An 18,481-nucleotide genomic window follows, 5' to 3' on the forward strand; every position below is an offset into this window, starting at 1 on the left:
CAACAGAGCAGGTGCTCTCCACGGTGGCAGGCGACTCAGGGAATCCCAGCCCCAGGAGGCCGAGCCGCGCTCACCTGCACAGCCTGCGCAGCCTGAGCGCCATCTAGTGGACACGGCGGGCAGGCCCGGCTGCCTGCACGCATTTGGCCCGCAGGATCGCAGGCCGCAGCTGGCATCAGGAAGGTTGAAGGGGCTCCATGTCTGTGCAAACTGTAGAGCAAGAGAGGCCTTCCCTGAAGGGGAGAGCGGAACTGCAGGGCTGGGCGCCCTGGGACAATCCTTCTGTCCGTCTGTATCTGTCTGGTTCACAAACACGGCGCTGCGCACATAAAGCAAGGAAGGAAATGGACCCGGCACAATATTTAAGGGAATGTGGAACAATTTCGTAGTGAAGTTATCCTCGTGCCATGTTTTAGAAAGTCGAATGCAAAAAAAAAAAAAAAAAAAATCCGCGATGAACAAAATAGGAAATGCTCAAATATAGATAACAGGATCGCTTTTCCCCATCTTTGTACCCATCTCCAGGCCCAGAAGTGCTCACCAGACGTGTCATGGATCCTGTGCAGTGACAGCCTGGTCTTAGGGGAACCCCCGAGGAATGAAGGGTCCCTGCTATACTAGCCGGGTGACCAGCTGAGGCAGAGCCTGGGGACCAGGGGCACCCCATAACCAAGAATCACGTGACCCTGAAGGAAATGGCAAATTCCAGTCCCAATGGGAGCTCATCCTCTCGACAGGGAAGGAGATTGATTTAAATTCTCAGTGATGGAGGCAGGCACCGAGCTAGGGGCCAAGCCTGCCCTCAAGATGCCCACCATCTTTTGGCTGAGACAGGTATGGACGAGAGCAGAATGTCAGGAGTTTCTCTGCTTGGACTTTGGAAAAAACAAACAAACAAACAAACAACAACAACAAAAAACCCAACAAACTTTACTGGAAGTAAATGCTTTACAGTAGCAAAGTGACAGGATGACCCCTGGGGACCTTTCCCCACCCTGAGATTCTCCGTGCCTCCACAGACACGCCATGCCCCAGAGTGAGCCCTTCTGGGCTTGGTGTCCTTCCCCTTGTCCACAGAGGCCCAACTAGGGTAGGGGCATTTATCTCCAAGGCAAACAGAGCTGCCTCTGTATCTGTTTGTGTTTACTCATGACGTCACATCCCCCCCAGGTTCCTGATCGATGTGACTCAGGGGTGAGCTGCTGGTCAAGGTGAGTCATGCCTTGACCCACCGAACAGGCAAGACTCTGGCTCCCAGGAAGGCCCCAGTCATTGGGGAGCTAAGCTGGAGTGAGACCCTACAGGTGAGAGGTAGCATCTGACATAAGGAGCGTCAATGAAGGGGGGTCTCAGCAGCCTACAGCGACCTCTGTCCACGCCAATGTATCTAGAGCTCCCAGTAGCTCATTCCCATTTCTCAGATGGGGGGGGCAAAGACTCAGTGGGGTGACATGTCTTGCCCAAAGACACACAGCAAACAAGACACAGAAGGGTTTGCTTTCTGTCTGGCAGCAGGAGCAGCAAAGCCAGGCCAATAGCAATGACTTCAAAAGTCGGGGGTGGGGACGCCTGGGTGGCTCAGTTGGTTAAGCGGCTGCCTTCGGCTCAGGTCATGATCCCAGCGTCCTGGGATCGAGTCCCACATCGGGCTCCTTGCTCAGCGGGGAACTTGCTTCTCTCTCTGCCTCTGCCTACCACTCTGTCTGCCTGTGCTCATGCTCTCTCTCTCTCTCTCTCTCTCTCTCTCTCTCATAAATAAATAAAATCTTTAAAAAAAAAAAAAAAAAGTCGGGGGTGGAGGGGGTTTGAGGGGCCGGCCACAGAAAGGTGGGCCAAACTAGGTTGGAAAGAACCAGGAAACTGAGATCGGAGATTGGGGTGTGGGCCCAAATTCCAGCAGCTGGTATAGCTTCCTCCAAGGTGGTTTTCTGCAAAGAGCGGCTTGGGAGTCCCAGGGAAGCCCAGCATAGTTTCAGCCTGGTCACCTGGCCCGTCTGTGGCTGGTCACCCTCTCGACTGTCACACTGCTAAAAGTCAAAAAGTCAAACCAAGAAGGGTTCACCTTCAAAAAGTAATAATAATAATAATAATAATAATAATAATAACAAAACTTGAGATGTGCTTGCCCATGAGGGGTGTGGAAATTCCATATGACTTTACAGCCAGGCTCAGAGCCAGAGCTGGGGGCGAAAAGCAGGTCAGCTGATCTCAGGGTGAACTGCAATCTGTTGACAGTGAAATGGAATGATCTGGAGATCAAAGGCAGCTGTGAAGGGGACGGAGTGGGCATGCTACAGTCCCAGAATAGGGACCGGGGACCTTCCCTCAGCCACTGGTAAGGCAGCTTTAGCCCTGCCCAGCCTCCTCCTGGCCAGGGGCCCCAGAGCAGGGCGACTGCCTGGTCTACACCACTGCTTCTCCCTCCTGTATATTCGGATGGGGAGCCTGGCCGGGTAGCCACATCTCTGGAGAAGGGCCGCTGGGGAAAGCATGGCCCTCACCACCCTCAGGGTCATGTGGAATACTGTCTACCCACCCACTCCTATTGATTAGGACACACAGGGCCAGGGACACAGCATGACTGCCTCCGAGTCACACAGGGACCATTATCACGAAGACTAGAAGCTAACCTTCCCACCACACTGTCATCACACCCTGTCCCACTGCAATGCCAGCAGGACACCTGAGTCAGCACATTGCAGTAGGGACAGGCCCCAGGAGCCCAGGGCTACTCCAATGCCAAGGTCAGGCTTCCAAGGGCCTGGGAACACCACAAGGCACAAATATGGCTCCTCTTTCCCAGCAGCTATTTCTACAGGAAGAGGCATTGAGTCTACACTTGAGTCTACTCAAGAACCCAACAGCTAGCTCAATCAGAACAGGAGGAAATGCAGACACCCAGATAATGGGCCTGCTTCATAGCAAAGATGCAAATGTTTTACCCCCCAAGGAGCTTCCAATGACACTTTGCACCAAAATCTCATCTCCTTTCATGTTTGGAAGAAAGCCATTGATATAGGGGAAATCTTCCGAGACTTATGAGCTCAATTATAGGCCAAGAGGTGGATTATCTTTTTTAGCTAATAATAATGCATGAATACTTTCATTTTTGTGTCCTCTGGGAATATTGTCATTGTTGTTTTGTGGGAACAATGACTGACTCAAAAGCAAAGTAGATGATTTATCTCTACAAGACTTTTATTTGCATACTTTGAAAAATGATTCAGAAACGTATTTCTTGGAAAGTGGGTGTAAAATTAAATTCTCTGATTAAAGTAAAATAAAAGTGCTTTTAAAAAGTGGCTTAAGGATATAAACTCAACAGACAATTTTCTAGGATTTTCTAGGAGAGTCCCAATTTTAATAACATTCCCCACTCTGGTTCTCCATAATCACATTTTTATGTGGCAATCCATAGATCTTTTCGTTTTATCTGTAAAATATGGTCATCTCTGAAATGAAGACATTTAAATGTTTTAAAAGTTTCAAAATGTGTTTTCTCACTTTTTGGATTTTTCATTCGAAGGTTCATCATGTTTTGTATACGTTGACATAAACACAATCACAAATTTTCCCAGATTTTAATTAAAATATATGTCACTTAGGAATGCTTTCTGCCGCAAAGAACAGAAAACTCCAGTGCTCACGTGGTTGGGGTCCCATTCGCTCTCTCTTTCCATACACCTCTCAATTCTTTGGCATCAGTCTTGGTGCTTGGAGCTTGCAAGATGGCGGCCACTTCTTGCATGGACATGACCATCTTCTTTTTAGGAAGTTATGGGGGTGGGGTTTAAACAAACAATTGTCCGAACCCTAACTACTTTGCTTTACCTTCTCAGCAGAACTTTATTTACTTTGTCTCTTTGGTGAGGATGGTGTCTCTTTTGTCACTTCTAATTGCAAGGGAGACCAGAAATTCAAGTTTCTTGCTCTCCACACCCTATAACAGAAAAGGGACATTGAGTATCTGACATCGTATGCCTGCTTGTTCCTTTACCAAGGCTATAGTGACTGCAGACTTTAAAGATCTCTAAAAACAACAAATAATGCAAATAATAAATGCATGCTTTTAATTGATGAGTGCATCCTTTGAGAGTATTAAAACGGTGATGCTCTTTCCACCATGAATTTGTGACTTCTACTTCTGGGCCCAGAGTACTGCCTGACATCATAGCCAAACACATGCTTAAAGTTTTATAGCGATCAGATTAATGGGACATTACAAACTGGCTTACATAGCAAAATCTGCCTTTTGGACTCAGCAGAGTTCCCATTGATTCTTCAGCCTTCTTTTGCTTCTTGGTCAATGTCAATGTGAGGGACATTTTTAAAGAACACATAAATTACTAGTCAAGGTTTTTGCCCAATTATTTATAATTGCACGCATTTGCCTAATAGAAATTTTCATTTTATGGTGAATTTCAAGATCCTTGGGGCTACTACTTCCCCTTTTAGTGAAACGGTTGCATTTCTCTCTTCATTTATTGCTCTCCTAGATCTATGAAAACTCAGACTCAGAGTGGAGGGACAATGTTAGAAAGGTAACAGATGGTCTGAGCTATTCTGGAAACAAATTCACTAGATATGCCTGGGTCCAAGCTTGAAGGGGCCCATCTGGTGAGGTGGCACCTGGCAGGTCCGTGGACACAAACGTGGGTGCATAGTAAGGTGGAGGTACAGATGAAAAAGTTCATCAGAGACAGGCCTTTGCTCTCTCGGAAAGAGAACTAAAGTGTTGAAAGACAAATTGTCATAGTGGAAAAGAATATTCCAGTACATTCCACCCTCTCAGCACCCTCTGCTATTCACTCTGGGGAATTACTTGACAATCCAGTGTTCTGGCTTTGCTGCTGCCACAGGGAAGGGTGTGAGAATTGTCTATCTGGCTCCATAGATTTCTATAAAAGCCCTTCAAAATGTATTTCCCCAAGTCTGTCCTTCCAGAAAAAAACCCCAACTCAAGGTAAAATTGTTCCAGAACGTATTGCGCTTATCATATCGAGATGAAATATTGGGCACATGGGGCAAGAATTTAAGTCTTACTTACAAAGAGGAAATTTGCAGACATGGTTGATGTTTGGTATTCATTAAATACAGAAAACAAAGCTGCTTAGGAAAAGGAAGTTTGGAATTTTCTCTGCTGATGTTATCCCATGGAAAAAAATAAAAGGGACAATGAAGGCAGGCCAGGCTTATCCACTCCCACAAATGCAGCCATTTCCCCCATGAAGCCAAATCACTGAGGGATTTTCAGGACAACAGACAAGTGTTTCTCCCTTTCTGCTCTTGGAAAAGTAAAGACTGTTCAGGTTATCTTGGCCTCTGGCAAACAGCCTCTCCTCACAGAAGCCAATCTGTGCCTAGAGAATAAGACTTCAGAGTAAGCGCTGTGGACAGAAGTTTGAAAAAAAAAATCAGACAATTTTAGAACTGACAGTAACCTGAAGATCAACCACCCTATTCTGGAGGTGAACAGGCTGAGACCAAGAAGTGGAAAATGCCGCGCCTAATCCTCCATACTGATAGAGGCAAACTGGAACGTGATCCTCTGTCTCCTAGCCCTGTGCTTATCGCTCCATAAGCAGCTACATGGATGTAGCTACAAGTGGCTACAAAGTCCCTTTCACCCAATTATAAATATTCAAAATTACATATAAAATGTAACAAAAATATTTTAACACGCAGCTGAGTTTGGGGGGAAAATAAAGGAAACACCAAACATCAATAACACAAAGGGAAGCAAATCAAGCCCCTGGGACAGAGGATATGGCAGCCATTGGGTGTGGGGTTTGGAGTGTTGGAGCTGGAGATGCGCCCCAATGGTCAGAGTTTTCATGTTTTAAGTCCTGCTTGTATAAGGACTTGTGACCTGTACAAGATGGAGAGTAGACACTAAGACCTATTCACACTGGTGAGACCCTAGGAGACTGCATGCCAGTTAGGGGGCACTAGAAAGTACTTTTGGGTAGGGGGACAGAGGAATTTGGCTTCACTGAGGTGTTTAGTAGAAAAAAAAAACCATCCTAAGAGAAATTAACCTACCAAGCCTGTGACATGGGGCAGGAGCAAAGTCTGAATTTTATACTCTTCCTTGGTAATCTTTTTTTTTTTTTTTTTTTTTTAAAGTAAGCTCTCCACCTCGTGTGGAGCCCAATGTGCGGTCTGAACTCAGGGCCCCAGGATCAAGACCTGTCCTGAGATCAAGAGTCAGATGCTTAACCAACTGAGCCACCCAGGTGCCCCACCCTTGGTGATCTTTTTGGAGTGCCTGGCAGAAACAGATGTAAAGCTTGTCTGGAGGAACACTTTATAACCCAGACCACGTGAGGGTTTTGTAGACAAAGTGGATCACCACTAAAGATGACCTCGTGATAATTACCAGAGCCACCAACATGGGCTCCATTCACACCAAAACCATGAAAAAGGCAGCCTGGGTCACCACTGAGAAATATTACATGTACCTAGACAATGACTCCCACACCAACAACCAGGTGTGTGAGGAGATTGCCATTATTCCCAGCAAGAATTTCTGAAGCAAGATCACAGGCTATGCCACACATCTGACAAAGTGGAGTGAGAGGGGCCCAGTGAGTGATATCTCCATCAATCTGCAGCAGAAGGAGAGAGAAAGGAAAGATGATAATGTTGCTGAGGTCTCCATCCTGGATCAGGAAATCACTGAAGTTGATTCTGACACTAAGGAAATGTTGAAACTCTTGGATTTGGACAGTCTGGCAACCCGCAGGTCATGCTGTCTACAGCTGGGATGAATTGCAAAATACCATGGAGAATCATTTGAATCTTCCTGCTGTGCTGTGATATCTTCAATAAACCTTAAACAACAACAACAAATTCCCAAAACAGATAAGGAAATGTTGTGATTTACCATGATAGAGAATTAGTAAACACAATCGTGGCTAGATGAAATGATAAATAACCAAACCAGACAAAAGAAAATCAGTAAACAGAAACTACACAGAACTATCTGGGAGAGACTATAAAACAATATTTTAAATGATTACACAGATGAAGGAATAAAAACCATAATGAAATAACATTCAAAAAAGAAACTGGAAGATCCTATAAAAAGGGATTAGATTAGCAATTTTGAAACTTCCCACAAAATAAAGTTCAGACCTAGTTGGCCTCCCTGGTGAATATTACTATACAGTTAAAGAAAAATAAATACCAATTCTTCATAAACTCTTCCAAAAACAGAAGATGTGGGAACACGTCCCAGTTTGTTCTATAGGGTCAGATTTTGCCCAGTAATCAAAACCAGTCAAAGATACTACAAGAATACAACACATCAAAGTTCGTTATGATATAGATGTGAGAGTCATCAACAAAATACTAGCAAACTGAATCCACCAGTAATAAAAAGGCTTATACACCATGACTAAGTAGAATTTATCACAGGAATGCAAGGTTGATTCAAAATACAGAAGTTCAATCATTGTAATACACCAAATCAACAGAACAAAGGATGAAAAAACCCATGATCATCTCAATAGACACAGAAAAAGCATTTGACAAAAGTCTAACATTTTCATGATAACAACACTTGACAAACTAGGAATAGAAGGGAATTTCCTCAATCTGATGGTTAGGTTATATCTACCTATCTATCTACCTATATAGAAATGTTACATATATATAGAAATATATTATTTATCTATATTAAATTATATATAGAGAAATATATCATATTTCATAAATATACATTTATAAATATATATAGAAATATATCAATTATATTTCTGTATACTCTCAATGGACAATTGGAAAATGAAAATAAGAACACAGTTCAGTTTACAAAAGGATCAAAAATACTTAGGAATAAATTAAAAAAAAAAAAGAACTGTAGGAGTGCCTGGTGGCTCAGTCAGTTAAGTGTCTGACTCTTCATTTCAGCTCAGGTCATGATCTCAGTGTCATGAGATGGAGCCCCATGTTGGGCTCTGTGCTAGGCAGGGAGTCTGCCAGAGATTCTCTCCCTCTGCCCCCCTCCCTCCTTGAGTGCTCTCTCTCTCTCTCTCTCAGATAAATAAATAAATAAATAAATAAAATCTTTCTTAAAAGGAAGTGTAAAACTTACACTTTGAAAACTACAAAACATTGCTTGAAGAAATGTAAGACCTAGATAAATGGGAGGACATTTCATGTTCATGAATCAGAAGAGCTAACACTGTTAAGACAGTAATACTTCCGGGGCACCTGGGTGGCTCAGTGGGTTAAAGCCTCTGCCTTCGGCTCGGGTCGTGATCCCAGGGTCCTGGGATCGAGCCCCGCATCGGGCTCTCTGCTTACCAGGGAGTCTGCTTCCTCCTCTCTCTCTCTCTGCCTGCCTCTCTGTCTGCTTGTGATCTCTGTCTGCCAAATAAATAAATAAATAAAAAATCTTTAAAGACAAAAAAAATTTAAAAAAAAGACAGTAATACTTCCCAAATTGATCTACAGATTCAACAAAACCTTCATCAAAATCCCAGATGCTTTTCCTGCATAAATTAATAAGCAAATCCTAAAATTGATATGGAGATACAAGGTACCAGCAATAGCCAAAAACAATCTTGAAAAAGTCAAAGGACTCACACTTCCCAGTTTCAAAATTTACTACAAAACTACGGTAATCAAGGCAGTATGTATAACAGTTCAGTGGTAGGACAGACATATCAATCAATTGAATAGGATGGAAAGTCCAGAGACAAATCCTTACATTTAGTGTTAACTTTTCTTTTAAAAGATTTTATTTATTTATCTGACAGAGAGATAGAGAGAGAGCACAAGTAAGCAGAGAAGCAGGCAGAGGGAGAGAGAGAGGCAGATTCTGATCAGGAAGCCTGATGTGGGGCTCGATCCCAGGACCCTGGGATCATGACCTGAGCCGCTTAACCAACTAAGCCACCCAGGTGTCCCAGTCAATTGATTTTTGACAAGGGCGCCAAGACAATTCAAATGAGGGAAATAATGATCTTCTCAACAAATAGTGTTGGGGCAATTGGATAGCCACAAGCTGCAGGATGAGGTTGGAACCCTTTCTTATGCTAGATCCAAAAATTTACTCAAAATGAAATGTAGATCTAAATATAAGAGCTTAAACTATAGTACTCTTAGATGAACACATGGTGGTAAATCTTTGTGACCTCCGGTTGGGCAAGATTTCTTATGACACCAAAATCAGAAGGAACAACAGAAAAAAAAAATAGATAAATAGTATGCAAAATTCAATTTTGTATGTGTGTTTCAAAGGACAATGCACAGATTGGAGTGGCAGGGATCTGCTGGGTTTTGAGACACCAGGCAGAGCTGTGTGCCAGAGACAGAGACACTTGGTCACAGGCTGGGTGAGCTCGGAGTGCGGCTGGAGGACAGGGAGATGGGAGTGATTGAGCACTTTTCTCTGAGGGTGCACTGAGGAGTGGGACCCAGAGCTCTCAGCTCCTCTGGGCCAGATATTGGGAAGCTGCCATTTTCATTCCCATTCTCCAGAGCTCTATGGAACACGTTCAGGGAATAAAAGCTTCCAAGAGGGGTACCTGGGTGGCTCAGTGGGTTGAGCCGCTGCCTTCGGCTTGTGTCATGATCTCAGGGTCCTGGGATCAAGTCCCGCATCAGGCTCTCTGCTCAGCAGGGAGCCTGCTTCCCTCTCTCTCTCTCTCTGCCTGCCTCTCTGCTTACTTGTGATCTCTCTCTGTCAAATAAATAAATAAAATCTTTAAAATAAAATAAAATAAAATAAAATAAAAGCTCCCAAGAGCAAACCCAAGCAGATTACTTAGCCTGGCCCCTAGCAAGGGTGTTGCAATTCTGCTTTGGGCAAAGACATTTGAGAATCACTACAACAGGCCCCTCCCCCAGAAGATCAGCAAGAAATTCAGCCAACACCAAGTTCATTTATCAAGGAGAACATTGGAATTCCAGAGGAGGAGAAGGCAAAGCATGGAATTCATGGCTTTCTCCCCATAATTCTTTAGTCTTGCAAAGTTAATTAATTAATTTTATTTTATTTTTTCTTATTCTAATTTTTTTAACTTTTACTCTTTCCCCTTTTAATGTTTTTAAACTAGTTTATCTTAACAATACCTTTCATTAAAAAAATCTTTTTGAACTTCATTATTATAGTCATATTTTATCCTTCATTTTATCTAACTTTTTTTTAAAGATTTATTTATTTATTAATTTATTTGTCAGAGAGAGAGCAAGCACAGGCAAGCAGAGTGGCAGGCAGAGGCAGAGGAAGAAGCAGGCTCCCTGCCAAGCAAGGAGCCTGATGTGGGACTTGATCCCAGGACGCTGGGATCGTGACTTGAGCTGAAGGCAGCTGCTTAACCGACTGAGCCACCCAGTCATCCCCATTGTCTCTAACTTTATTTTTTGTATACACATAGGATTTTTTCTTCTAAAAAGTTTTGAGTCGGGGGGCGCCTGGGTGGCTCAATGGGTTAAAGCCTCTGCCTTTGGCTCAGGTCATGATCCTAGGCTCCTGGGATCAAGCCCCGCATCGGGCTCTCTGCTCAGCAGGGAGTCTGCTTCCCTTCCTCTCTCTCTGCCTGCCTTTCTGTCTACTTGTGCTCTCTGTCAAATAAATAAATGAAATCTTTAAAAAAAATTTAAAAAAAAGTTTTGGGATATAACTTCTTCTAATAGATCAAAATATACCCTAAATCTAGCACAGGGCTTTGTTCTAGTCTCCAGTCTGAGCAAATTCTCTCCACTTTCTTTTTCTTTCTTTTCCTAACCAACTTATCTTATCAACTCCTTTTTAGAATTTTTAAAAAATTTTTTCATCTTTATAGTCATATTCCATCCCTTCATCGTGTTTACCCTTATTTTTGTATATATACATATAGATATGTATATATGTGTGTGTGTATAAAAGTTTTTCTTTCTTTTTTTTTTAAAGATTTTATTTATTTATTTGACAGAGATCACAAGTAGGCAGAGAGGCAGGCAGAGAGAGAGAGAGGAGGAAGCAGGCTCCCCGCTGAGCATAGAGCCCAATGCAGGGCTTGATCCCAGGACCCTGGGATCGTGACCTGAGCCAAAGGCAGAGGCTTTAACCCACTGAGCCACCCAGGCGCCCCAAAAGTTTTTCTTTCTTTAAAGTTTTGGGAGGTAGTTTCTTCTAAGAGACCATAATACACCCAAAATTAAGTGGGTGGCTCTGTTCTACTCACCAGTCTAATATATATATATTTTTTCTTTTTTTCTTTCTTTTTTTAAAAAAGATTTTATTATTTATTTATTTGACAGACAGAGATCACAAGTAGGCAGAGAGAGAGAGAAGCAGGCTCCCTGCTGAGCAGAGAGCCCAATGCAGGGCTCAATTCCAGGACTCTGAGACCATGACCCAAGCCGAAGGCAGAGGCTTAACCCACTGAGCCACCCAGGTGCCCCTTTAATTTTTTTTTAACTTATTTTTACCCCTTCCCTTCCCCCCATGGTTTGGGGTCTCTCTGATTTGGGTAATGCACATTTTCCTGGGGTCTTTGCCACCCCTTTAGTATTTTATTCTCTCCTTCATATATTCTTATCTGGATAAAATGAAAAGGGGGAAAAACACACTACAAAAAAACAAAAGAACAAGAGGCAGTACTGAAGGCCAGGGACCTAATCAATATGGACATTGGTAATATCCAGATCTAGAGTTCAGAATGACGATTCTCAAGGTGCTAGCTGGGCTCAAAAAAGGCATGGGAGATATTAGAGAAAACCTGTCTGGAGAAATAAAAGCCCTTTCTGGAGAAATAAAAGAACTAAAATCTAACCAAGCTGAAATCAAAAAAGCTATTAATGAGGTACAATAAAAAATGGAGGCTCTTATTGCTAGGATAAATGAGGCAGAGGAGAGAATTAGTGATATAGAAGACCAAATGACAGAGAATAAAGAAGCTGAGCAAAAGAGAGACAAACAGCTACTGGACCATGAGGGGAGAATTCAAGAGATAAGTGATACCATAAGACAAAACAACATTAGAATAATTGGGATTCCAGAAGAAGAAGAAAGAGAGAGGGGAGCAGAAGGTATATTGGAGGGAATTATTGTAGAGAATTTCCCTAATATGGCAAAGGGAACAAGCATCAAAATCCAGGAGGTGCAGAGAATTCCCCTCAAAATTAATAAGAATAGGTCCACACCCCGTCACCTAATAGTAAAACTTACAAGTCTTAGTGATGAAGAGAAAATCCTGAAAGCAGCTTGGGACAAGAAGTCTGTAACATACAATGGTAAAAATATTAGATTGGCAGCAGACCTATCCACAGAGACCTGGCAGGCCAGAAAGAACTGGCATGATATATTCAGAGCACTAAATGAGAAAAACACATACAGCCAAGAATACTATATCCAGCCAGGCTGTCCTTTAAAATAGAAGGAGAGATAAAAAGCTTCCAGGACAAACAAAAACTAAAAGAATTTGTAAACACCAAACCAGCTCTACAGGAAATATTGAAAGGGGTCCTCTAAGCAAAGAGAGAGCCTAAAAGTAGTAGACCAGAAAGGAACAGAGACAATATACATTAACAGTCACCTTCCAGGCAATACAATGGAACTAAATTCCTATCTCTCAATAGTTACCCTGAATGTAAATGGGCTAAATGCCCCCAATCAAAAGACACAGTGTATCAGAATGGATAAAAAAAGCAAAACCCATCAATATGCTGTCTACAAGAAACTCATTTTAGACCCAAAGACACCTCCAGATTTAAAGTGAGGGGGTGGAAAATAATTTACCATGCTAATGGACATCCAAAGAAAGCTGGGGTGGCAATCCTTAGATCAATTAGATTTTAAGCCAAAGACTCTAACAGGAGATGCGGAAGGACACAACATCATACTCAAAGGGTCTGTCCAACAAGATCTAACAATTTTAAATATCTATGCCCTAACATGAGAGCAGCTAACTATATAAACCAATTAATAACAAAATCAAAGAAACATATTGACAATAATATGATAATATTAGGGGACTTTAACACCCCGCCCCACTGAAATGGACAGATATCCAAGCAAAAGATCAACAAGGAAATAAGGCCCTTAAATGACACACTGGACCAGATGGCCATCACAGATATATTCAGAACATTCCATCCCAAAGCAACAGAATACACATTCTTCTCTAGTGCACATGGAACATTCTCCAGAATAGATCACATCTTGGGTCACAAATCATGTCTCAACCAGTATCAAAAGATTGGGATCATTCCCTGCATATTTTCAGACCACAATGCTCTGAAGCTAGAACTCAATCACAAGAGGGAATTTGGAAAGAACCCAAATACATGGAGGCTAAAGACCATCTCTCTAAAGAATGAATGGGTCAACCAGGAAATTTAAGAAGAATTGAGAAAATTCATGGAAACAAATGATAATGAAAACACAGTGGTTCAAAATCTATGGGACACAGCAAAGGCAGTCCTGAGAGGAAAATATATAGCAGTACAAGCCTTTCTCAAGAAACAAGAAAGGTCTCAAATACACAACCTAACCCTATACCTAAAGGAGCTGGAGAAAGAATAGCAAAGAAAGCCTAAACCCAGCAGGAAAAGAGAAATAATAATAAAAAAATAATAAAAAGTCAGAGCAGAAATCAATGAAATAGAAACCAAAAAAACAAACAAACAAACAAACAACCAAAACCCAATAGAAAAAATCAACGAAACTAAGAGCTGGTTCTTTGAAAGAATTAATAAGACAGATAAACCCCTGGCCAGACTTATCCAAAAGAAAAGAGAAAGGACCCAAATAAATAAAATCATGAATGAGAGAGGAGAGATTACAACCAACACCAAAAAAATACAAATAATTATAAGAACATATTATGAGCAACTATACGCCAGCAAATTTGACAATCTGGAAGAAGTGGATGCATTCCTAGAGACATATAAACTACCAAAAGTGAACCAGGAAGAAATAGAAAACCTGAACAGACCTATAACCAGTGAGGAGATTGAAGCAGTCATCAAAAATCTCCCAACAAACAAGAGCCCAGGGTCAGACGGCTTACCAGGGGAATTCTACCTAACATTTAATGAAGAATTAATTCCTATTCTCCTGAAACTGTTCCAAAAAATAGAAATGGAAGGGAAACTTCCAAACACATTTTATGAAGCTAGCATTACCTTGATCCCCAAACCAAAGATCCCGTCAAAAAAGAGAATTACAGGGACGCCTGGGTGGCTCAGTTGGTTGGGCGGCTGCCTTCGGCTCAGGTCATGATCCCAGTGTCCTGGGATCGAGTCCCACATCGGGCTCCTTGCTTGGCAGGGAGCCTGCTTCTCTCTCTCTCTCCCTGCCTGCCACTCTGTCTGCCTGTGCTCGTGCTCTCTCTCTCTGACAAATAAAAAAAAAAAAAAAAAAAAAAAAAAAGAGAATTACAGGGGAGCCTGGGTGGCTCAGTGGGTTAAAACCTCTGCCTTCAGCTCGGGTTGTGATCCTAGGGGCCTGGGATCGAGCCCCACATTGGCTCTCTACTCGGCGGGGAGCCTGCTTCTCTCTCTCTCTCTCTCTCTGCCTGCCTCTCTGCCTGCTTGTGGTCTCTGTCTGTCAAGTGAATAAATTAAAAAAAAAAAAACTTAAAACAAAAATTTTTTTAAAAAAGAGAGAATTACAGATCAATATCCTTGATGAACATGGATGCAAAAATTCTCACCAAAATGCTAGCCAATAAGATCCAACAGTACATTAAAAGGATTATTCACCATGACAAAGTGGGATTTATTCCAGGGCTGCAAGTTTGGTTCAACATCTGCAAATCAATCAATGTGATACAATACATTAATAAAAGAAAGAACAAGAACCATATGATACTCTCAATAGATGCTGAAAAAACATTTGACAAAGTACAGCATCCTTTCTTGATCAAAACTCTTCAAAGTGTAGGGATAGAGGGTACATACCTCAAAGCCATCTATGAAAAAACCACAGCAAATATCATTCTCAATGAAGAAAAACTGAGAGCTTTTCTGCTAAGGTCAGGAACATGGCAGGGATGTCTATTATCACCACTGCTATTCAACATAGTACTAGAAGTCCTAGCCTCAGCCATCAGACAACAAAAAGAAATTAAAGACATCCAAATCAGCAAAGAAGAAGTCAAACTATCACTCTTTGCAGATGATATGATACTTTATTGGAAAACCCAAAAGACTCCACTCCACATCTGTTAGAACTTGTACAGGAATTCAGTAAAATGTCAGGATATAAAATCAATGCTCAGAAGTCAGTTGCATTTCTATACATCAACAATAAGACAGAAGAAAGAGAAATTAAGGAGTCAATCCCATTTACAATTGCTCCCACAACCATAAGATACCTAGGAATAAAACTAACCAAAGAGGCAAAGAATCTATACTCAGAAAACTATAAAGTACTCATGAAAGAGATTGAGGAAGACACAAAGAAATGGAAAAGTGTTCCATGCTCATGGATTGGAAGAACAAATATTGTGAAAATGTCTATGCTACCTAAAGCAATCTACACACAGTTAATGCAACCCCTATCAAAATCCCATCCATTTTTTTCAAAGAAATGGAACAAATAATCCTAAAATTTATATGGAACCAGAAAAGACCCTGAATAGTCAGAGGAATGTTGAAAAAGAAGGCCAGAGTTGGTGGCATCACAATTCCGGACTTCAAGCTCTATTACAAAGCTGTCATCATCAAGACAGTATGGTACTGGCACAAAAACAGACACATAGATCGCTGGAGCAGAACAGAGAGCCCAGAAATAGACCCTCAACTCTATGGTCAACTAATCTTCGACAAAGCAGAAAAGAATGTCTAATGGAAAAAAGACAGTCTCTTCAACAAATGGTGTTGGGAAAATTGGACAGCCACATGCAGAAAAATGAAACTGGACCATTTCCTTACACCACACATGAAAATAGACTCAAAATGGATGAAGGACCTCAATGTGAGAAAGGAATCCATCAAAATCCTTGAGGAGAACCAGGCAGCAACCTCTTTGACTTCAGCTGCAGCAACTTCTTCCTAGGAACATCACCAAAGGCAGGGAAAGCAAGGGCAAAAATGAACTATTGGGTCTTCATCAAGATCAAAAGCTTCTGCACAGCAAAAAACAGTCAACAAAACCAAAAGACAACTGACAGAATGGGAGAAGATATTTGCAAATGACATATCAGATTAAGGGCTAGTATCCAAAATCTATAAAGAACTATCAAACTCAACACCCAAAAAACAAATAATCCAATCAAGAAATGGGTAGAGGATATGAACAGACATTTCTGCAAAGAAGACATCCAGATGGCCAACAGACACATGAAAAAGTGCCTCACATCACTCGGCATCAGGGAAATACAAACCAAAGCACAATGAGATACCACCTCACACCAGTCAGAATGGCCAAAATTAACAAGTCAGGAAATGACAGATGCTGGCGAGGATTCGGAGAAAGGGGAGCCCTCCTACACTGTTGGTGGGAATGCAAACTGGTGCAACCACTCTGGAAAACAGCATGGGGTTTCCTCAAAACGTTGAAAATAGAGCTACCCTACGACCCAGCAATCGCACTCGTGGGTATTTACCCTAGAGATACAAATGTAGTGATCTGAAGGGGCACGTGCACATGAATGTTTATAGCAGCAATGTCTACAATAGCCAAACTATGGAAAGAACCTAGATGTCTATCAACAGACGAATGGATAAAGATGTGGTGTATATATATATATATATATATATATATATATATAGGAATACTATGCAGCCATCAAAAGAAATGAAATCTTGCTATTTGTGACAATGTGGATGGAACTAGAAGGTATTATTCTGAGCAAGATAAGTCAGTCAGAGAAAGACAACTATCATATGATCTCCCTGATATGAGGAAGTTGAGAGGCAATGTGGGGGGCTTGGGGGGGTAGGAAGGCAATAAATGAAACAAGATGGGATCGGGAGGGAGATAAACCATAAGAGACTCTTAATCTCACAAAACAAACTGAGTGTTGCTGGGGGGAGGGGGGAGGGAGAGGGTGTTTGGGTTAAGGACATTGGGGAGGGTATGTGCTATGGTGAGTGCTGTGAAGTGTGTAAACCTGGCGATTCACAGACCTGTACCCCGGGGCTAATAATACACTATATGTTAATGAAAAAATTAAAAAAAAATTTTTTTAAATAAAGGTGAAGTCTCTGCTCTCTTTCTAGCTCCTCGGTTGCCTGACTTGCAGCAGTGAGTAAAATGACCCATTCATCAGAAGGCACAAAGGTGAGTGCTATGACAAAAGGTGACCTGCAAAGTTAAGGCAGGGATTTTCTTTTCTTTCTTTTTTTTTTAGGTTAGTTGGTTTTTTTTTTCCCCAAAACAAATAAATTTGTTTATTTATTTGACAGAGATCACAAGTAGGCAGAGAGGCAGGCAGAGAGAAAGGAGGAAGCAGGTTCCCTGCTGAGCAGAGAGCCCAATGCGGGACTCGATCCCAGGACCCTGAGACCATGACCTGCAAGGCAGAGGCTTAACCCACTGAGCCACCCAGCGCCCCCTTTTTAAAAAATTTTATTTAGTTATTTGATTGAGAGAGAGAGAGAGAGAGTTGCTTAACCAACTGAGCCACCCAGGCGCCCTAAGGCAAGGATTTTCAAGCTTAAATGAAAACCAGCAGACATACTCGAAGAGCCTAATACATATTGGTGGTAATTATAAGGTCATAAGTTCATCTCAATATGGCAAATGAAACCCACTTGGCAAATCTTAGGAGTCAAATGCTAGAAATCTGTTAAGGAAGGAGACATCTGCTTCCGCTGCCTGAAACCTAGGCTGATGTATTATTTCCCCCAACACCCAAGAACATATAATCTTTTGGTTCCCAAGCATGATGTTTTACAACTTGCAAAACCTGGTAACATTGTCCCAAAGTCCAAGTGGTTGTTTCTGTTCTAAGTCCAGCCACATCTCATTCTCTTCGCATCCCGTTCTGGGCCGCGCAGCATCTTCTTTGTGTGCATTTCCAATTGAGCTTTTATCACAAAAGCAGTTTAGAAGCTTTATATCCTAACATCTCATAAAAGATGCAAGTGCACCCAAATGGAAGCTTTTAAAAACCAGGATTAGACCTCCTTATTGGGAGGATGTCTCAGGTAGTAAGCCATGGTTCCTGTTGGGAGAAACCTGCTCTGGATCCTTGGGATTTGGGCTGGGGCTGGGGTGGAGACAGAACACACCGAGCGCTGAAAAGGAGTTACCTCCACAACACTTAAGCTCACCACGGTTTTCTAAACCTAGTAACCATCTCATGAATAGCACAGCTATATTACATCGAGTTAAAGGTCGTTCTTAAAGTTTAAAAACGAACAGCCGTTTCTGCAACCAGATCTTGGCATTTATTAAGTTTCTAATACATCGGGAGCTTCCAAAATTACAGGTGGCAGCCCCTTTCTTTTCTTTCTTTCTTTCTTTTTTTCTTTTTTTAAAGATTTTATTTATTTATTTATTTATTTATTTATTTATTTATTTATTTATTTATTT

At 41.8% G+C, this 18,481-nt stretch overlaps 1 protein-coding gene across 1 annotated transcript in view; it reads left to right on the forward strand.

Moving 5' to 3' along the window:
• Positions 1–6,392: 6,392 nt before the first annotated feature.
• LOC111150699 overlaps positions 6,393–18,481 on the forward strand; it is a 79,531-nt gene continuing 67,442 nt past the window's right edge. The window contains 1 exon segment of the mRNA XM_022508243.1: positions 6,393–6,491. Coding sequence (XP_022363951.1) covers positions 6,393–6,491 — 99 coding nt within the window.

This window comes from Enhydra lutris, unplaced genomic scaffold, assembly GCF_002288905.1.
Source record: "Enhydra lutris kenyoni isolate GAN:26980312 unplaced genomic scaffold, ASM228890v2 scaffoldscaffold24, whole genome shotgun sequence".
In the NCBI taxonomy this organism is placed as follows: Eukaryota; Metazoa; Chordata; class Mammalia; order Carnivora; family Mustelidae; genus Enhydra; species Enhydra lutris.